Below are 23,021 nucleotides of genomic sequence, written 5' to 3'. Positions count from 1 at the left end.
GGATATGTTTGTTTCAATTTTTTTTTAAAAATAATTTTTATAACGTTTTATATTAAATAAAAGTTTTAAATAAAAATTTAGTTTAAATAATTATTCTTAAAATGTTGTTTCAGGCGTTTTATTATTTTATTAAAATTTTTTGAATATCAAAATTTTAACAAATTCTATAATTTTAAAATGATTTAAAATAGCTTTTCAAAAAACCATTTTTAAGATATAACTTTTTTAAAAACTACGATTTTGACTATGTTTTGATCTTCAATAAAAAACATTTCAATTATAGTTTATTATAATATTTCAAAAAACATTTTTACAAAAATCATTTTTGAAAATAAAAAAAAGAAAAAATATTTTAAAACTAAAACAAACATGTCAATTACCTCGATATCTTATAATAAAAAAGGAGAATCCAAAATAATATCTCTTTAAGAGGTCTATATAAATTTAAAGGAGCTTGATTAAGAATTTATCTTTAGACATAATAGGGTTTCAAACTTTTTCTTTTAGTAGGCTCACAAGCCCACTTTTAACCCAACAAATGGATTTTCTTTTATATCCGTAAATTATATTTAAATATCTATTCAGATTCATAATCTTCCGGGAGTTTATGAATCATCGCCTAAGGGATTTGATATTCGGCGAGGACACCGAGGACACCCTTATAAGGATTTCCACGTATAACACTACACTTCCATTAAGGAAGTAGAAAATATTAATACAACTTCATTAATATTTTAGTACCTTAAAAACTATAACTATTAATGTATAAGTAACAATTATTTATTTCAAAGGAGAAAGAAAAAAAGAAGTTAGGTTCTCAAGATGTGTCTATCGGTAATATCTAATGTTATTTAGAAGTAAGAACAAGAAACCATTTTCATAATAGCAACTATAGAAATTTCAAAATCTATATTATTTTTAAGGAGGTATATAACCCCTGCAATCCATCATTTTTTATAGTAAAAAATAAAATAGATATTTTGTGATATGGCATGCCACATCAGTATATTTTTCATATTGTCACTGGCACATGTATGCTCAGTCGCCCAAAGTCTTTCATGTGACAGGTCACATTAACTTCTATTAATGAACGTTGACAGGAGGGACGAAAAGTATTGACAGAAAATATTAGGAGGACCATTCTTTTAAGACAAACATTTGAGAGACTAAAAGTGAAGTTTGTGATATTTAGGGGAAATACAAACATATTTAACCCTATATTTAATATTGTATCAATTTTTTTTTCCATCTCATTGATTTGAAAGACAAAATTCTTATTTTGTATTAGTCAAAAAAAATTATTTTTTTTTCTTTCTCCATTTCACGAATCCTTTATTTTTTCCCATAATTATTCAATACATTTTAATTTATATAATCATGATTCATTTTACAATTAAGTAACTTATTTTAAATTTACAGACATATGAATACATTATATCAAATTAAATAAATTTTCTATCTCACAAATCAATATCATCACAATACATATTTTATTTTAATCTATAATTATTTTCATTTAAGAGACAAAATCATATTTCTAAATATCAAATTTTTATAATATTTAAATATATTTTATATGGTATTAAATAAATTTACATGTATATCTTATTCGTTAATCACAATTAGGTTTCAAACTTTTTAGTGGGCTCACAAAGCCCACTTTTAATTTAACCAATGAAATGGGCTTTCTTATGTCCATAAACTACTTCCAAATCCCTATTCGGATTCATAATCCGGGTACCCATGGGTCATCATCGTGAACTACGAGAACCCGGTTACTGAAACAAGCGATGAGTACGAGGTTGTATGGATGAAACCAAAATTTTGACCGGTACATGTTCATCCAGCACAAATGGCTTCCCCTACTCTTCAAATGACAACATCAAAATTATTTCTTTGTCCAAACGCTCTAGCGTTGAAGATTTCGAGTCCCTATAACACATTCCCTTTTGGGTCCAATTTCAAAGTTCATGTCCTTTCCCCTAATAACAATGGTTCAGCATCTACCTGTTCTTCTCATGGGGTCAGTTATCTCTTACGTTTTATCTACAATTGTTAAACATCAACTATTGTAGTGTTGGATGTTTTTTGTTTTAATTAAGGATGTCTTTAGGATTTTACAAATTTGAAGATTCCAATGTTTGGTTATAACTGGGATGTATGATGAATCATACTGTAATATACACCCTATGCAATACTACAATAGTTTAGACTATATTTGATTAGATTAATGCTTATCTTTTGCTGCATATTTGATTTGATTTAGCCTGATATTTGCAAGTTTGTCACGAGTTGGTTTATATGTTTGATAGAGTTCTGGAAAAATCTCGAAGTTAGGCATTTGCGAACAGTTTAGACTTAAGAGGATTGATTTGTATGTCATGTGATTTTACAGAATGTTGTTATTCTTGGCCAGAGAGGGACAAAGAGTGTTTGATGAATTGAGATCAGAAAACTGTAACTGAAATGCAAATTAATCCAGTTTTCTGTTATCATATCATATGTAAACTATTTTTTGCAACCTGAGCAGTCAAAGATAGCAGATCAATCTTTATTAGGAAAGTTCATTCTGCTGAGCGCGTGCAAGATCTACGGGCACTGCATACTAATTTTTTTTCCTTGTAAAACCTGGGTTCTAGCTTAATGCAGATTTGGACAACAGAAATAAAAGTAGAATATTCAGATGGATCAGAGTACATTTTTCATAAAGGGTGAGAAATGAGATAGTTAAATGGCATGAGCTATGGTAGAGCATAATAACTTGGGATATTATTGAATTTACGCTTAAGTTCATTAGTCTTCAGCATGCTACTCTTGTCTACTAAAGTTATGGGAATGAAAAAAAATAAAGACTTTATGGTTGTCAAACTCTTGAGTTACTCATAGAATGATACCAAAATTACGACTCTAGAAATTAAAATGTAGATTTGCATAGAATCGTGGTTTGAGAAACACTGATATGTTCTCTTCAGCTTAAAAGTATAATAGGCAAATGAGGTGAATCAATCCAACTAAGACGAGCTGAAACCTAACTCTTCCAATCTGAATCTAGCTCCAACGAGGGAAAACTAATCAATTTGTGCATCAATTTTTAACTTGTTATGCCCTTTTTGCAGGCCAAGTAATGAATATATTCGTGATTTGTCAATTTATCCATCAATTTGAAATTCTGGTTTAGTCGGGCCGGATCTGGTCTATTCCTCGCTCTTTAGTACTTTTGAACCTTGTATTTGTCTATTTGTGCATCAATTTTGAACTAGTTATGGTATTTTTGTGTGCTGTGTTGCGAACCTATTTTGTGATATTTTAATGTCCAGTAGATTTGAACTTGTATGGTCTGGTCGTTGTAGGGTGAGGAAAGGATCATTTTGCAAATATACTACCGTTTTAGTAACAACTGTAGATCTTTCTATATAGACACATTTGTGGTTCCACTCTCGATTTTTGACAATTTAGATAACTCAATGTACATTTGTTGTCATGTTAGAGGTATGCAAAAGATTGTTCTTTATCTAATGAGTGTCATATAGCTAACCAACTCCTTATGTTTCAGTCTGTTTCAAGTTTAAAGAAAGATGAGAACAGACGCAGAAGTGATCTCGAAAATCTGTTTTGTTATGATAAAGCTATCCCAGAAGAAATCATTGAAAAGCCTGTTGGTTTATCTTTGGCCGAGAAAGCAATCGGTAACAATTCTCGATGCACTGATTGCCATGCCAAAGGTGCCTTGCTTTGCGCTACTTGTGCTGGTTCTGGTCTATATGTGGACTCCATCATGGAAAGCCAGGGCATAATCGTTAAAGTTCGTTGCCTAGGTATTGTTTCACTTAAAAAGGATGCACTTGCACAATGAGAATTATATAACGCCCAACACTTTTATTGTTGACTAATGTTTTTGATTTGATAATTTCGCTCATGTAGGTTGCGGGGGAACCGGTAATATAATGTGTACAGAATGCGGGGGACGAGGTCATCTGGGACACAAATGATCTATGTCTGACTTTTTGGAATTCTGCTGTACCTAATGTTTGTGTTGGTATTGCTTGTAAGTCATAATCATTTTCAATTTTGTTTATGTCAAGGATTTCTACAATTACAAACCAGATCAGTCTTAAGTTCTTAATTGTGTAAACTCGCAGTATTCTTTTGTCATACAGATCGATTACCTTAAATAAATTTACATGAAAGTTACTTATAGTTTGATTGTAGAATTAGCCGATTCATTGAGTAAGTGTTGCTTACCTCAAAATCTAGTATCCGATCATGCTTCAACTCTGTGCTATTTGAACATGAAAATACAGACACTATACTTCAACCGTATATAAGATATCTAAAAATCAAAGGAAACTTTATTCGAAATCAAAAAATCATGTTTCATCTCTATTCATGTAGATGAGTAAAGTACCAACATTATCAAAGAATTTATCATATTTGAAGAATACACATGAAAAGTAAGTCAAGTAATAAGTGTCCTATCCTATATTATCTAAGGGATGATATGTTCTTCTTGCTTTACTGTTCTTTCCGTGTTTAAGCTCTGCTAAAAGTTCTCCTGAATTGCCTCCCTCTCTGGTGTACTTGGACTTTTTGAAGCTATGCGAAGCTGGTTCAAGCGTTCTTCAATAGTAAATCGACATGGAAAGTTCTCTGGATTCTGCGCGTAGGCTACACAGTAAGCTGAAACAGATGCTTGTGGCCACGCAATTGCCAACCGACACTGCAAACACACATTCCAACAATGTTTCATATGTTAGTCACACAAGTAATATACAAAAGATAGTTTAATTTCTATTCAATAATTGTATCTTAGTTCTTACCATGAAATAGCCAATGAAGAAAGCATAAATGGATAGTTCCATGGTATAGTCTTTGTACACTATCAGACTCCAAATTCCACTCACAAGACAACAGATTGCACCACCTGCAACACCACTCAGAAAACAGAATGCACCAGTCAGATCCAAATCTATCAATTTCAGCAATCCAGCTCTACTCGCGAACATCCCCCAAGTATCGGAAGCAGCTTGCACAAATCCTTTGCGATAAGCTCCAACGTGCACAAAACCCCATATATTCCCCCAAGTCATAAGATGCACGGCAAGTTCCATTGCACATGAACATTCACCTTCACATACATATAGATTTAATAATCGTGCAAAATCTTGGATGAGTTTGATGACTGGGAGGAGAATGGAGGCTAGAGAAACACTTCCAATTAAGTGTTTGATTGTGTCACGAAATGCAGCTCTAATGCTCGTGATGACATGGTCGGTAAAATGAGTATACTGGACCCATGAAATTGTGACTTGCAATGCATTCTTCATAACCTGCATAGTCCACCCAAAGCTGAGAATGATCGGTACGATGTATATGTATGCTTGTATGGTTCTTCTTGCGCCTCCAATTCCATACACCAGAAAACAGCAGTAAAGGGTACCGACAGTGATTGATAAGAATGCCAAGAACTTAGTTTTAGCAGGAAGAAAATCTATTAAATCTTGATACATTTCAGTGGTGTATTTGATCATGTTACCGCGAGTGACTCGATATACATACTTTGATTGTAAATCTGCAAATAAGAAAGATCCTAAACCGGGTATCAAACTCTCTGGAGTACCGATTGTCATGAACATAAATCCCATTACCGTTGTTAACAGTGGACTCAACCAAAATGCTGCCCAGAGTGCCTCTTCCGGATAACATGCAATGATACAATGCCATGTAAAGCCAAGAATTCCTGCACATAGTGTTGATGCTAGAAGTGGAGGGTACCATTTGTCAGGGTGGAAATGGTGGGTTGTTGAAGAGTCTGACGTACGATAATACCTGGTGATGAAAATCACCAAGGCTGAAATCAAGAGCAGTTGCAAGTAGAAAAGAATCTGGAAGATCCATTTCACTGCTTGTCCTGCAACTGTTGTTGTGTTTGTAAAGCTTGAAACTTGTGCCTGCATTGAAACAATGGCGGCGCTATAACGTATCAGAAATGGAAAAAATCGGTATTGAGAAAGAATAAGTTGTTTAGAGAAAAAATGAAGAAGAAGACGACCTGAATGTGAAGAGTTTGCTGATGAACTTGTGGCTGTGTGCTGCTACTCGAAGAGGCCATGTTTCTTGAATTTTCTTTCACTTTCTTGCTCCTCTCACCAATGTAACAAACTCAAGATAGAATCTCAGATACTAAAGAAAAAGAGAAATTCTTTTTGCTTGGATGATTGAATCAATGTTACAGTTCACATGACACTTGGTTTGTTTTGCAAGCTATTGACTATAACCTGAGTCTTCTATCATATTGTGAAAACTGTTCAAATATATATTTGTGCTGTGATGAAGTGGACTAATTCTTCAGAAATTAGTGTAACATTTAATGTTGATAATAACGAGGGCATAAGCTCATTGTTTTATTTATTTATTTATGCAATAATAGTTTTTATTTATTTATTTACAAGCAATTGTTATTGGAGTTTTTAGGTCATCAATGTAATATTATCCGTGTTTGACTATTATTTAATTAGTCAAAATTATATTGGTCTAATTAATATTAAATATGTGATTAAAAGTATAAGTTAATATTTAATTTGATGAAGACTCAAATTATAATATGAAAAACTAAGGGTAATGATCTAGAGTTGACTTATTTTGCTAAGTGGCTAATGATAAAATAAAAATGAAATGCATTTATCATATAACTATACACATGTAAACAAAGAGTTTCAAAAAAAGTCATGCCAAATTCTAAAATAACTAACAATCACGAGTGAAATCACACAAGAAAAAAAAAGAAATCGAAATTTGTATTTATCAATTATAAGACTCAAATTCTCACAAAAGATAATGATCTATCATAAATGGTGCATACTTTAGGATTAAGTATTACTTATGATACTAAGAATGCAAAGAAAGTCATATACATCACACCATAAATTTTTACTCAATAGAATAAATAAATTACTTCAGAACACTTGCAACCCCAAAAACCAACCAAAAAGCATGCATTTTTTTATTATTTTAGATTTTTATTTTAAAACAAGAAAGAAGAAACTAACATAAATAGGGATTTTTACTCAACTAACCCACTTTTTAAAAAAATTCCCAAAATAATCCACTTTTCAGATTAATTTCCAAACTACCCCACTTTTAAGAGGTGATGTCAGATGAATTGGCGTCTGCTTTCTAAATTAAAGAGGTGACACCAATTGATTGGCTTATGCACATGGTGCTGCCAATCCAATTGATGTCTGTGTGTAAGGTTTTAAAGGAGGCGTCAATTGGTCTGACACCTATGTGTGTTGTGTAATTTTTTTTTGAAAAATAATGTACATTTTAGATAAAAGTCGAAATCGAACCAATTGATATTAATATTAATAAGCGTTTACATACGAATACCATAAAGACTAATGTCGTTGATCGGGATGACCTAACTGACCTAAGGTACCACATCCCCTAGCTACCCGAACGCGTGGCCCTAACCCACGTTGATGATTCACCCAAGGTGTTTGAGGATTTGAGGGCCCAGGAACATCACCATCACCTGCAATGAAGCGCTACTGCCATAGCTGAGTTCGTGACCCATGCCAGAGTAGTTGGGTTGTGTTTGAGTTATTGGAGGGCGACCAAGACGATTGAAGGAAGACATTGGTGTGAATGATGCGTCGAGGAAAGGTTGAAATGATTGTTGTGGTGTTTGGTAGCCATATGTTGTTGCATCATCCATTGTGTATGCTTCACTTGCCTGTTCAAGATCCATTCAAGGCCCACTTAATTCAATTCATCCATAGCATTACATCTGATCATATCCTCATGCCTAGTCCATACCTAACCTATTTCATCTGGCTAATGTAATTCATGTCATTTGCATTACCATTGTTGTTTGGTCCATGAATATTTGATTATGACCTAGTTCATTGTATATCTTGGGCCTTACTAGAGTTTTTATTTAATGCTTGGCATTGTTCATCCAAGTTATGGTCATGTCCATTGATCCATGATTAGATATTCATCAAGTTCATCACTTAGTCTATTCCATAACATTTTCATTGGTGTTTGGTCCATGAATCATTGGATGGGTCCTAATCATTGTCCATTTTGGTCCTTAGGTCTTGATTCATTTAAAATTCGTTTTCTTTTATTCATGTTATTATGTTCATTCATTTCAATATCTTTCATATCCTTACAATTCATTCCAAACAGTCAATACATTCAAATATCAAATATCATTTCATACAATCATATCCAAAGTCCATACATGTACAAAGGCTACAAAATTGACCATTTATACAACAGTTGACTCTTGGTCAACAATTGACTTTTTGCGCGACAACCACAATATTTCTAACGGATTACAACAGTCAAACTGATATCATTTGATCCAAACATCACTTTCCTACCATCCTTATCATTTTTTACTTGCACCCATCCACGTAAGACATCGAGTCTCTCATTACTTCTAATTTTTTCGCCTTCAGGTATGTTTCCATCTAACCAACGAACCAACTCGCTCTGTAGTTGCTCGAAATGACATATGTTCCATAAGAGCATCTCCATCGGAAGCTTGTCTCTCGAATAAATCACTTTTCTATAGCGGCGACGAAGACGAACCATGTTTGCAATATAATGAAAAGAGATGTGGAAATATGAATCACACAACACCTCTATTTATACAAAATAAATTACGCAATACACAGAGGCGCCAGACCAATTGGCGCCTCCTATCCTTTTTTACACATAGGAGCCAATTAGATTGATAACACCATGTGTATAAGCCAATCCAATTAGTGTCACCTCTTTAATTTAGAGAGCAGACGCCAATTCATCTGGCGCTACCTCTTAAAAGTGGGGTAGTTTCGGAATTAATCTGAAAAGTGGGTTATTTTGGGATTTATTTTGAAAAAGTGGGTTAGTTAAGTAAAAATTTCACATAAATAAAGTAAATGACATTCACCCCCCATACTTAAAACACACATTATCCTCAATGAAAGAAACAAACATAAATAAGAAGGAGAAAGGAAAGAACACACTCGAGGAGTCAAGGCGGATAGATAACTGAATAAGTAGCCTTTTCCAGTGAAAGCTCCTTTACAGTTTCCTCTTCCAATGCGGGGCTCTCATGGAATAACTTAAGGTGGTGTCTATTGACTTTGAAAATTTTCTCAATGCCTTAACTTTTTATTCCAAGATCAAAGAACAGTTTTTATAGATAAAAGTGTTGAATGGGCAAGTAAAATGGTCTTCTCTTTGTCCTCTATTGCAATATATATCTTATTTTTCACAACATCCAAAATCAAGGGGTTTTAAGTCGCCTTTGGGGCTGCCTAACTGATTTTTCTCCATCCTCAATTAGTATCTGATGCATACACATTGATGAGCTAATACCAGAAATATCATTAAAGGTCCATCTAATTGCCTTCTTATGTTTCCTCAATACATGTAATAACGTTTGTTCATGTTCATGTTCATATTCAAGTTTAGATGAAATTATTACAGATAAAATTTCATTAAATTCTAAAAACGCATGGAATGACTTTAGCTCTAAAGCAGATGGTTGCTCAATAGATGTCAAATTTTGGCAGCAAGAGCTACATTTACATCCGCAACATCAAGTTTGAAAGTAGAAATCTTATAAGAAATATCACTCTGTAAAGCAGCTTCAATTTCAGTACAAATTGAACATAAGTGAGTATCAATACAAACATCACAAGTATAAGTGTCATCAAAATCATACAAAGAAGGAAAATCAGTAAAAAAATGAATCAAGTGCAGTAACAAACACACACAACAATGCTGATAATTCCCATATTAGGATTTGGTTATGGTTTCTTTAACAAGTACTTTAAAGTTGCATGGTCAATAAAAACAACTACCTTGGAACCTAGAAAATATGATATGAATTTATCAAGAGCAAAAATAATAGCTAGAAGTTGTTTTTCAGTAGTGGTATAATAATCCTGTGCAGAATCCAAAGTTCTAGAAACATAATAAAAGACATGGGCAGCCTTGTCAACTCTTTTTGCTATGACATCCCCCACTGCATAGTTAGATGCATCACACATAATTTCAAAAGGGTGGGTCTAGTTAGGCGACTGGATGATGGGAGTAGAGGTCAATACCTTCTCCAAGGAATCAAACACCTTTTTTGCATTTGTCATCAAAATCAATAGTGATATCATTTTTCAACAAGTTTGACAACATAAGAGCTATCTTGCTAAAATCCTTTATGAAGCGCCTGTAAAAACTTGCATGACCAAGAAAAGAACGAATCTTATGAATGTAAGACAGGCAAGACATTGTAGAAATCACATCAATCTTAGCAGGATCTACTGAAATTCCCTTTTCAGAAATTATGTGACCCAAAACAATTCTTGTTCAACCATAAAATGACATTTTTTTATAATTCAAAACAATGTCTGTTTTGATGCATCTCTCTAAAACCATATTTAATCTGTTCAAACATGCATCAAATTAAGAACCATAAACAGTGAAATCATTCATAAACACTTCCATGAAATTTTTAATAAATTCAGCAAAAATACTAATCATGCATCGCTGGAACGTTCCAGAAGCATTGCACAGACCAAATGGCATCCTTCTGTAAGAAAATGTACCAAATGGGCACATGAAAGTTGTTTTTTCTTGATCCTTTAGTGTAATATGGATATGAAAATAACTTGAAAAACCATCAAGAAAATAATAATACGATTTACCAGCCAGCCGCTCAAGCATCTAATCAATAAAGGGTAAAGGAAAGTGATTCTTTCTAATTTTATGGTTTAACCGCCTGTAGTCAATACAAACTCTCTAAATGTTATGAGCTCTAGTGGGAACAAGTTCATTATTTTCATTTTTTACAATTGTAAGTCCAGATTTCTTAGGTACAACCTGCACTGGACTTACCCAATTACTGTCAGAGATAGGATATATGATACTTGCTTGCAACAACTTGGTTACCTCTTTCTTCACAACATCAAGAATTAAAGGGTTAAGTCTCCTTTGGGGCTACCTCACTACCTTAGCTCCCTCTTCATGCAGAGTCTGATGCATACACATGGAAGGGCTAATACCGGGTATGTCAGCTAATGTCCATCCAATCGCATTCTTACACTTCTTCAAAACCTACAAAAGCTTTTCTTCTTGATCAAGATTAAGGTTAGAAAAAATTATTACCGGTAGCTTTTCATTCCTCTCTAAATAAGCATATTCCAGTTGTTCAAGATGTGGTTTAAGCTCTAAGGAAGGAGGTTGTTCAATGGATGGTGTGTTTGGGGAAGCTGGGATGCGAAGAGCTTGAGCTGCATAAACAACTTCATCTATAACATCACCTGCATGAAAAACATCAACCTTTAAGGCATCATCAATCTAAGCTCAAACAGAGCAAAGGTTAGTGTCAGTCTATGAATCGCAAGAGTAAATATCATCAAAGTCTGATAATGATGGAAAATCACATGACAACTCATAATAAGTATCATCAACTAACTCAGAAAGCAACTTAATGTGAAAAACAAAATGTTCTTCCATGGGGTGTTTCATAACATCAAAGATGTTAATTTTAACAACGATATCACCAAACTCCATGGACATTGTTCCATCATCAACATCAATTTTTTTGTTTCTATTTTCATGAATAGCCTGCCTAAAATGATGGGTTCCCTCTTTGACTTAGTTTCTCCCTCCATGTCCAGAATGTAAAAATCAGCAGGAAAAATTAAGTCATTAACTTGAACGAGTACATCTTCTACTACTCCAGCAGGGTGGACATTGCTCATGTTTGTCAATTGAATGGTTAGATCTGTATTCTGCAAAGGACCAAGATCAAGATTATTATAAAAAGAAATAGGCATAAAATTAATAGAAGCTCCTAAATCCAACATGAAATTTTAGCATTTACTATCACCAATGATGCATGGAATAACAAAAGTTCCAGGATCCTTGCACTTTTGGATGTATATTTTGCACAATTTTATATTTTTCAGGTGCTTTAGGATGAATGAAGGCATAAACGTTTCTTCCCATATTCACTCTCTCATTCCTTTTCAATCTTTTATTGTGAGTACATAAATCTTTAAGAAACTTGACATATTTTAGAATTTGCTTAATCACATCAAGATGTGGAATGTTCACTGTCACCTTTATCAATATGTCAAATATCTCTTTATCTTTATCTTCCTCATCCAACTTTTTATTTTTCACTGCTCTTTGTGGGAAAGGGATTGGTGGTACATACCTTTTTCTCTTTTTCAGCTTCAACCACAACATCAGAATCAAGTTTAGGTATGGGCTCAAGTATGGGCTCAACATCTTTGTTATTTTTTTCTGGTGTTGGGGCTAGCTCAAAAATCTTTTCGGATCTCAAAGAAATTTCACTCACATTAGGGTCTTTTGGATTACTACTGTTTGGGCGGGTAGATGGTTTGATCATTGAGCTTGCTGCATGATATTTATTAAAGTGGCAAGTTGTCCAATATGTGTTTGTAAGTTCTGAATAGTAGAATCTGTTTACTCCTAAAATTGGAGACTATTTACAACCATTTGCTTGACAATGTCCTCTAGTGAAGGTCTGGGAGGTGCAAAGGTGGTTACTTGTGGGGTGTTTTATAGTGGTGGCAACAGTAGTATCAATTGTTGTTGACTAGGTTATTGTATGGATGGATTCCCATACCGAAGGTTGGGATGGTTTCTCTAGTTGGAATGGTACCTATTAATGGATAGGTCAGGAGTGTTGTTGTACGTGTATTGGTTGCTACTTTGAGGGTTGTAGATGTTTGCTGCGTATGCTTGAGGCAAATTAGAATTTACACCCTTTTGCAAGGCAGGACAAATATCCGTTGGGTGTTCAGGAGAGGTGCAAATTCCATATAATATTTCATTTTAAGTTCTTCCTACTGCTAGTTGTCTGGTTTCTAAAGCCTTGTTGGAAGGAGAAACTTGAATTTTATGCACTCCTTTTGTTAGAAGCACATAGTTGCTTCTGGATGTGAATTATTGTGAGTTGAGTGACATGTTTTCGATTAGGGTCTCAGCTCCAGTTGGGGTCTTATCAACAAGGACTCCTCCACTAACAACATCCTAGATATTTTTGTCCATAGGTAACAAACCTTCGTAAAAGTACTGAATTAGCAATTGTTCAGAAATCTGGTGTTGAGGACAACTCGACACTAACTACCTGAATCTCCTCCAATATTCCGCCAATGACTCCATGTCAACCTATCTAATACCACATATTTCTTTTCTGATCGAAGCAGCTCTTGAGGCAGGGAAAAACCTTCTAGGAACACTCTTTTTAGATCATTCTAGCTTGTGACAGAATTCGACTCAAGATAATATAACCAATCTTTTACAACTCCTTGAAGTGAGAACATGAATGCTTTGAGCTTGATATGATCCTCTATTATTTCTTCAGGTCTCAAAGGTGTAGAGCACACAACCTATAATTGCTTCAGATGCTTATGCGGATCCTCGCCTGCAAGACCATTAAACCTTGACAACAAGTGTATTAAACTAGATTTCAATTCGAAAAGTACATCAATAATAGGATATTCAATACATAAAGCATTATAATTCACATAAGGGGCAACAAGTTCTCTAAGATTTCTTTGATCAGCCATGCTAAAGTCAAAATCAGAATCAAATAAAGAATGAGAAAACACAGAGTCATAATTGATATTGTTAATGGGTGGTAAACTAGTGCTAGTCTGATTTACTCTACGGCGTGTGTGCAAGGTTCTTTCAACTTCAGGTTCAAAATCAAACAAATCGAAATAACCAGACCTAGTAGCTAGAACATTCAGTAATGCAGTAACAATTAGGATAATACCGACAATGGCCCTATTAAGCAAAAACAATTTCAAAACAACAAAAGTGATTAAAATAGAAGAAAAAAAAATACAAAAACACAAAAATTAATCTAATTAAGTCAATGAAGAATTTTGAGATTTTTTTCGCAATTTTCTAAAACTATGAAAACAGAAAAAAAAATCATAAAAAAATAGAAAAATGATAAATTTGGGGTTTTGAGGTTGGTGTCGCATAACTCTTTCCAAGAGTATGGGACTTTGACTCTTGATTTTTTTCTGCTAAATTGACATGAAATTTTTTTGATTCTGAAAATGATTTTTACCATTATTAAAAGACACTACTAGAAAATTCGCTTTTAGTGACCGGAATTTTTTGGTCACTCCATCCACCAAATTAACCACTGAATTTTACATCATGTTAATAAAATTTTAAAAATTACTAAATCGGTCACTAAATAAAATTAGCAACCGAATTAACAACTAAATTTTGTGTTCGTAATATTCAGTCACAGAGAAACATCTTTTTATAAAATTATTTTTTTTGAAAAATTTAGTGATTGAAATTTTGGTCACTAGCCATTTTTTTTTCTTTTATAAATTACTCTCTTTGAATTTTACACTTTCTTTTTTGAATATTTTACATTTCTAATATTTATTTTTTATTTGAATATTGAATTTTATTATGTTAAAAAATAAATTATATATTTATATTAAAAAAATTGACAGCATAAATATTTAAATTTTACTAAAAAAATGTTATTTTAATAATAATAATAATAATTAAAATATCAATTTTAACATGTATGGACTTCCATGTTTTATAGACATTATCATGTGTCCAAGTGATACAAGTGCTAATGTATTTCTTTGTGGAGCAAAGAATCTGAGTTTCATCCTCCATGGGTGCATACTTTGATTTAGTTTACATTTTTTAACAAACTGAAATAGACTTTATCTCATACTTATACTCATTTATGTAAGATAATGAAAATCGTGTCCTTCTCATTGATCTGAATAGAATATATATACATCAATGGGTAACATTTGGTCAACTATCTAATTATGATACAACATAATTATAGGAAACTAATTATGACTAATTATGATAAAATATTATATTCTATCACACCCCCGCAATCGAAGCGGGAGGTTCACAAGCGCTTAGACTGGTCCGAAAATCATCAAAGAGAATGCGAGGAAGTCCTTTGGTGAAGATGTCTGCGATCTAATGTCTTGAGGGAACATGAAGGACGCGAGCCTGACTACGAGCTACCTTTTCCCAAACAAAATGAATGTCTATCTCAATATACTTAGTACGGTGATGCTGCACAGGATTACTAGATAGATAGATGACACTAACATTGTCACCATACACCAAAGTGGCATGAGGAATAGGAAAATGGAGTTATAGGAGAAGATTGTGAATCCAACACAATTCAGAGACAACATTGGCAACCCCCCTATATTCGGCTTCAGCACTGGAATGGGAGAGAATTGGCTGCCTTTTGGAAGACCAAGAAATAAGGTTGTCACCTAGAAAAATACAGTACCCAGATGTAGAACGTCTGGTATCAGGACATCCACCCCAATCAACGTTAGTGTAGGAGATAAGCTTTATAATGGGAGATGGGGATAAGTGTAGTCCAAAATGTAAGGTGCCCTGAACATAGCGTAAAATGTGCTTAAGAGCAAACATGTGTTTCGTGCGAGGGGCATGCATGTGAATACAAACTTGTTGAACAACATATGATATATCAGGTCTAGTGAAGGTGAGATACTGTAGGGCCCCTGCAAGACTCCGATACAAGGAAGGATCCTCATAAGAAGTGCCGAAGGAGGTGCTGAGTTTCTACTTGGTGTCAACAAAAGTGGCTGATGGTTTATAGGATGCCATGCCAGCACGTTTAATGATCTCTGATGCATAAGTGTTTTGACTGAGAAATATGCCATCAGGATGACGAGATACTGCAATACCTAGAAATTAACTCAGAGGGCCCAAATCCTTCATCGCAAACTCAAATGCTAAGAGTGACATAATTGATTGGCGGAGGACCTGAGTGGAGGTGATGAGGATGATGTCCTCTACATACAGCAAAATGTAGGCCATGTCTAAACCTTGTCGATATATGAAGAGGGAGTGGTCTGATGTGCTATGGATAAAGCCAATGGTGGCGACATAGTTAGCAAAACGTTGGTACCATGCCCTAGGCGCTTTCTTGAGACCATACAACGACTTCTTCAACTAACATACATAATCTGGATGACAGAGGCCACGGAAACCCAATGGCTGGTGCATGTAAACAGTCTCATGAAGATCACCATGTAAAAAGGTATTCTGGACATCCAGTTGATGAATGGGCCAGGATTTGGAGAGAGCAATGGTAAGCATTGTTCGAATGGTAGCGGGTTTCACCATGGGGCTAAAAGTCTCATCACAATCCACACCTGCAACCTATAACCTGCCATCACCTACAAGACGAGCCTTATAACGCTCAAAGGAGCCATCCGAGTTTTTCTTATGCCTAAAAATCCATATACATCGAATAAGATTAGCATCACAAGGACGAGGAACTAAATCCCACATCTTATTTCGAATAAGAGCATCAAATTCAGATTGCATTGCGGATTTCCAATTCGGGTCTGATAAGGCTAGTTGGGGGTTTTTAGGTATGGGAGAGATGGTATGGTCAGAGTGAGAGATTGATAAGTTAAATATCGTGCGAGGTTTGACAATGCCTTTCATGCTTCAGGTGGTGATGGTTCGTGTAGGTGGAGGTGGATGCAGTTGAATTGGTGGTGGTGATGGAGAGTTTATTGTAATGGGTGTGTTGATCGAAGAGGTAGGAGATGATGATTGTTGGTTTATTGAGGGTAGTGGTTGGTCAATTGGGATTGTGGGTGTTGGTTGGTTATGTGCAACATGTGGTAAAATTTGATTTTGCCACTGATGTATAAGGTAGGGGTGAAGGTCATCATCTAGGAATTGATGAGAGTGAGGTGAGGGGGAGTGTATCTTGGTGAAGGGAAATTGAGTTTCATCAAAGATAACATGTCTCGAAATTATTAATTTTCTATTAGACAAATCAAAACACTTATAACCTCTATGATTCGACGGATAACCCAAGAAGACACACGGAGTAGAGCGTGATTGTAACTTATGAATTATAGATGACAGGAATAATGGATAACATAGACAACCAAAGACTCTGAGATGTGTGTAGGTGGGATCGCGATGATACATGAGTTGTGTTGGTGAATGATTATGAAGTGTTTTACAGGGAATAATATTTAACAGGTAAGTTGCCATGTGGAGAGCATGATGCCAAAACGAGGGGGGAACAGAAGAATGAGCTAGCATAGTGCGTATCATATTATTAATGGTTCTTATTTTGCGTTCCGCTTTCCCATTTTATGAGGATGTGTGGGGACAAGAGAAACGAAAAACTAGACCATGATCAGTGCAATATTTTTGAAAAAGCTCATTAATATATTCACCGCCATTGTCACATTGAAATGTTTTGACTTTTTGCAAAATTGAGTTTGAATGAGTTGAGTAAGTGACTTGAACGTTTCAAATACATGAGATTTTTTGCTAATAGGAAAAGTCCACAAGAAGTTTGTAAAATCATCTAAGAATAAGCCATAATATTTATGACCAACAGAACTTAAAATTGGAGACGTCCATAAATCACTATGTAAAATGTCAAAAGGCATCAAAGTCGTAGTTTGAGAATAAAAAAATGGCAATTTAACTTGTTTGCCAAAAACACAATAGTCACAAAAGACAAAAGAATTAAAAGGTTTACAACATATGAACTTATTTTTGCGAAGGGAATTCAAAATAGACACGCCAGGATGACCAAGACGACTATGCCAAAGACTGGATGTGAGACCGGAAAAACTGGGAGGAGTGGTAACTGGATAAAGATCTCCATGACTGTCACATCTGAGAAGGGTGATAGCCGTCTGAAAATCAGAGACAGTAAAACCAAAAGGATCAAAGGAAACAAAAACATTATTGTCAGCGGTGAGTCGTCTCACAGAAATTAAATTTTTAATGATTTTTGGAGCATGCAGGACATGGTTAAGGTGAAGGGGTTGGTGAGATGTGGTTATTTGTGTGTGTCCGGTGCCGTGAATTGGAATTCCATGGCCACTGCCTACAATGACTTTCTGATTTGAATTACTTACTAGAAAATAAGATGAGAGATTACCTTGTGATGCAGCTGTGTGAGATGTTGCGCCCGTGTCCATGTACCACTGATTGTCAGGAGTGTGGAGTGACATGATGTGCATTACGGTCTCAATGTCTGTCGGTATCTGAGATGAGGTAGATGTTGCATACACCTGAGGACGTTGTCCTAGAATTCCTGGCTGCTTAGGAGGACCGGTAGGGCGTGTCCACTGAGAGGTGGGATACGGACACAGTGGCATAGTCCATGGTGGTGGAGTCCAACCCCATGGTTGTCAGGTTGGGTACTGATGTTGTTGTTACCAAGAAGGAGTGGACCAAGGTGAGGGAGCGCTGGGAGCTCCAGACTGAGGTGCACTGCGGTTACCACGTCCCTCTCCGTGACCCTGGTTGCCACGGGAGTGAGAACGGTTGTCGGGGCGGCGATTGCCACGCTGAGAGGTGTCTTTAGTAGGTTTCAGCTGAGTGGTGTGCATAGCAGCATGAAAGTCTGTGTTTGCCATCTTAGCCATACCGGCTTCTTCCAAAGTGAGCATGGAACGAACCTGATAGATTGATGGAAGAGGGTTGCTCTAGCGAATCAAAGTAGCAACACTGCGGTAAGCTTCTGGGAGACCAGAGATCAGCTGAAGGACCAGATGATGATTGTTGACAGGGGAACCGACATTTCTCAACTGATCAAAAAGCATCTTAAGACGCTGACAGTAAGCTGAGACATTGGGAAAATCCTCCATACGAGTGTTAGAAAACTCTTGCTCAAGAGTGACAACTTGAACATTTTGGTTGTCCTGAAAAATATTTTCCAAGCGATTCCATGCTTCCATTGCAGTGGAGTTGGATTCTAGAATAATGGTCAGCAAATCGATAGAAATAGTGGAATAAATCCACTAAAGAACGGTGACATCAAGAGTGGACCATTGTTCATGGTTGGCGTCGGTAATGGCTGGTGGCTCTTTTCCGATAGATGGAACGATGTGATGCAGGACTTGATGTGAGCGAGCATGGATGTGGAAAAGCTCGGCCCAAGTACCATATTGATCTTTTTCCATCTCAAGAATAATATGAATGTGGTTCCTAATATTGGAGACAGCAAGTGCGGGATGAAACTCCGATTTGGAACCTCAAAACGTGGTGTTCTTGGGCTGGTCGGAATCACCAGTATCGACGGATTTGTGGGTATCGGCGGTGGATTTGTGGGTATCGGCGGTGGATTTGTGGGTATCGGCGCCACTGTGTTCTGAATGGTCTGATTCATTCATGGCTGCAGGTGCGACGACGGCGACGCGAACAGAGGCGGAAGGCGGGAGAATATGGTGGTTCTTGTGTTTGGCGGCGGTGGTACAGAGTACGGTAGTCCTGTTGCGGTGACAAACTTCAAGGAGGAAGAAGAAGCATGCGGCGGCAGACTGAATGAGGGAGAAGAAGAAACACGTTTCTGCGTTTGCTTTTTTTTAGAGAGAGAGATCAGTTATGATTGATACCATGTAAGATAATGGAAATCGTGTCTTTCTCATTGATCTAAATAGAATATATATACATCAATGTGTAATATTTGATCAACTATATAATTATGATACAACATAATTATAAGAAACTAATTATGACTAATAATAACAAAATATTCTATTCTATCAATTTATTTATTGCAAACATCATGCCCGATCAAACAAGACCAAATGGTAACAGTTATTCGTTACCAAATGTGCCATGCTTTGCGCCACTTGTGCTGGTTCTGGTCTATATATTGACTCCATAGTGGAAAGCCAGGGCATCATCGTTAAAGTTCGTTACCTAGGTATGTTCTATTTCCTGTTACTTAAATAAATTTACACGAAAGTTACTTATAGTTGATTTTATGCAAGTTTTACGCACGAGCTACTGCTTCAATTAACTAAAAAAGGCATTTTGAATGAGTGTTACTTATAACAAAATCTAGTATTTGATCATGCTTCAACTATGTGCTATTTGAACATCAAAATACAGACTCCGAGTATACATGATGTCTAACGTTTTATCTCTATCTCTTTTACACAAAATACACAAAAACCAAGGAAAACTTTATTCAACATCAAAAAACCATATTTTTCATCTTTATTCATGTAGATGAGTAAAGTACCAACATTATCAAAGAACTGATCCTATTTGAAGACTACATCAACAGTAAGTAAAGTAATCAGTGTCCTATCCTATTATCTTCATCTGGTTGATTTCGTATAATTCTGCGAAACTCCTCCTGAATTGCCTCCCTCTCTGGTGTACTTGGACTTTGTGAAGCTATGCGAAGCTGGTTCAAGCGTTCTTCAATAGTAAATCGACATGGAAAGTTCTCTGGATTCTGCGCGTAGGCTACATAGTAAGCTGAAACAGATGCTTGTGGCCACGCAATTGCCAACCGACACTGCAAACACACAGTCCAACAATGTTTTATATGTTAGCCACACAAGTAATATACAAAAGATAGTTTGTATCCAATAATTGTAACTAAATTCTTACAATGAAATAGCCAATGATGAAAGCATAAATGGATAGTTCCATGGTATAGTCTTTGTACACTATCAGACTCCAAATTCCACACACAAGACAACAGATTGCACCTACTGCAACACCACTCAGGAAACAGAATGTACCAGTGATATCCAAATCTATCAGTTCCAGTAATCCAACTCTATTCATGAACATCTCCCAAGTATCGGAAGATGCTTGCACAAAACCTTTGCGATAAGCTCCAACTTGCACAAAACCCCATATATTCCCCCAAGTCGTAAGATGCGCTGCAAGTTCCATTGCGCATGAACAATCATCTTTACATATATAAAGATTTAATAATCGTGCAAAATCTCGGAAGAGTTCGATGACCGGGACGAGGATGGAGCCTAGAGAAACACTTCCGATTAAGTGTTTGATTGTGTCGCGAAATGCAGCTCTAATGTTGGTGCCTATATGATTGGTAAAACCTGTATACTGGACCCATGAAATTGTGACTTGCATTGCATTCTTCATAACCTGCATTGTCCATCCAAGGCTCAGAATGATCAGTAAGATGTATATGTATGCATGTATGGTTCTGTTTCCGATATCCCTTCTTGCGCCTCCAATTCCATACACCAGAAAACAGCAGTAAAGGGTACCGACGGTGATGGATAAGAATGCCAAACACTTGGTCTTTGCAGGAAGAAAACGTATTAAATCTTGAAACATTTTGGCGGTGTATTTGATCATGTTACTCCTATTGACCCGACATCCATAGATTGATTGGAACAATGCAAATGAGAAAGATCCTAAACCGGGTATCAAACTCCATGGAGTACCGATTGACATGAACATAAATCCCATTACCAATGTTAACAGTGGACTCAACCAAAATGCTGCTATGAGTGCCTTTTTCGGGTAACATGAAATGATACAATGCCATGTAAAACCAAGAATTCCTGCACATAGTGTTGATGCTAGAAGTGGAGGGTACCACTTGTCAGGGTGGAAATGGTGGGTTGTTGAAGAGTCTGAGGTACGATCATATCTGGTGACGAGAATCACCAAGACAGAAATCAACAGCAGTTGCGAGTAGAAAAGAATCTTGAATATCCATCTCACTGCTTGTGCTACCAGTGAACCCTGAAACAACCATGTTCGCTTTAGCCTTGTATAGATTAAACACGCAATAGGATAAACCAATGCCATTAAATAGCAGCATTATAGAACTGTAAGGAATTTGTATAGTTTTCTGTAATCAAGAATATTGTAAGATTAAAGAAACAAAATGAAAGGCAGAAAGAAAGAAAGAAAGAAACAAGACTTCAATGTGAAGAGGTTGCTGCTGTTGAACCTGAGGTTGCTGTTGATCTTGAGGTTGCTGCTGTTGAACCTGAGGTTGCTGTTGATCTTGAGGTTGCTGCTGTTGAACCTGAGGTTGTTGTTGATCTTGAGGTTGCTGCTGTTGAACCTGAGGTTGCTGTTGATCTTGAGGTTGCTGCTGTTGAACCTGAGGTTGCTGCTGTTGAACCTGAGGTTGTGTGGTACTCGAAGAGGCCATGTTTCTTGAATTTGAAACGCTGAAAACAGTTCCTTGGATTTTCTTTCACTTTCTTGCTTCCCACCAATGTGACATACTCAGATAGAATATGAGAAACTAGAAAAAAACACGACACAAATTCTTTTTTGTTTGAATGATTGAATCAATGTTACATTTCACATCGCACATAGTTTGTTTTGCAAGCTATTCACTAAAACCTCGGTATTCTATCATATTGTGAAAGCTGTTCAAATATATATTTGTGATGTGATGATGTGGATTAACTCTTCAGAAATTAATGTAGCATTTAATGTTTTTTTGTGTGTGATAGTAATAAGGGCATAAGGCCATTGTTTTATTTATTTATGCAAAGCAATAGTAGCAGTTTCTATAATGTGTAAATCTTTAATCATTGAATTTTGATTTTTTTTCTATCATTCTAAATTCGTGACTCTTCACGTATAAAAATCTTATAATTGTTCTTTTGTAAAAAAAAAAAACTTATAATTCTAATAATTTAAGGATATTTAAATTTTTAATATTTTTATAAAATATTATTTAATTGATAACAATTGATTATGGATGATAATTGGATTTATATCTCGTGAATATCCGTAAAAAAAAATATTCACATTGAATAAAGTAAAAATCTACAAAATATGTATAGAGACAAACATCTACAATTATGCTAAAATAAATGGATATTGTATCGGTATATTTATAAAAGGCCTAGTAAAGACGGGAGGGTAGTAACCCTCAAAAAGGGCGATGACTATGTGCCGCTCCCGGTTAGGAATCGCATCGCCCCAAGTGCCTCTCACTCGTCCAATTATGGGAAACGTGGGAAAACATGTTTTTTAGTCAGAGAGAAGTCAGACTCAATAACTAATCCACATTCTCCTAGAAAGTGAGGGTCCATCATTTACACCATTGACTGAGTGGGCAATTATCATTTCTAAAGAAACCCTAGGCGCAAAGGTCTATCTATATACATACTTATTCCCCAAATGGGAGAAAGACATATCATAACTTA

The 23,021-nt window shown here is 35.7% G+C and overlaps 3 protein-coding genes across 3 annotated transcripts; 1 reads left to right on the top strand and 2 right to left on the bottom strand.

Moving 5' to 3' along the window:
• The first annotated feature begins 1,748 nt into the window (after positions 1-1,748).
• On the top strand, positions 1,749-4,197 carry LOC127126587 (protein PHOTOSYSTEM I ASSEMBLY 2, chloroplastic). The gene is made up of 3 exons (XM_051055540.1): positions 1,749-2,023; positions 3,554-3,815; positions 3,922-4,197. The coding sequence occupies exons 1-3, from the start codon at positions 1,853-1,855 to the stop codon at positions 3,987-3,989; spliced, it is 501 nt and encodes a 166-aa protein (XP_050911497.1). The 5' UTR covers positions 1,749-1,852; the 3' UTR covers positions 3,990-4,197.
• Positions 4,198-4,475: 278 nt separating this feature from the next.
• LOC127126586 (uncharacterized) lies at positions 4,476-6,310 on the bottom strand. The gene is made up of 3 exons (XM_051055539.1): positions 6,050-6,310; positions 4,818-5,948; positions 4,476-4,717 (listed from the first exon to the last, which is right to left on the bottom strand). Exons 1-3 carry the CDS (start codon positions 6,107-6,109, stop codon positions 4,541-4,543), a joined length of 1,368 nt encoding a protein of 455 aa, XP_050911496.1. The 5' UTR covers positions 6,110-6,310; the 3' UTR covers positions 4,476-4,540.
• Positions 6,311-20,152: 13,842 nt separating this feature from the next.
• On the bottom strand, positions 20,153-22,009 carry LOC127130639 (uncharacterized). Its single transcript, XM_051059609.1, has 4 exons — positions 21,803-22,009; positions 21,635-21,700; positions 20,473-21,591; positions 20,153-20,377 (listed from the first exon to the last, which is right to left on the bottom strand). Exons 1-4 carry the CDS (start codon positions 22,007-22,009, stop codon positions 20,153-20,155), a joined length of 1,617 nt encoding a protein of 538 aa, XP_050915566.1.
• Between the last annotated feature and the right edge of the window lie 1,012 nt (positions 22,010-23,021).

This window comes from Lathyrus oleraceus, chromosome 3 (genome assembly GCF_024323335.1).
Source record: "Lathyrus oleraceus cultivar Zhongwan6 chromosome 3, CAAS_Psat_ZW6_1.0, whole genome shotgun sequence".
Classification (NCBI taxonomy): Eukaryota; Viridiplantae; Streptophyta; class Magnoliopsida; order Fabales; family Fabaceae; genus Lathyrus; species Lathyrus oleraceus.
The sequence above is the reverse complement of the archived record's forward strand: the minus strand, read 5'-3'. Positions and strand labels throughout refer to the sequence as shown.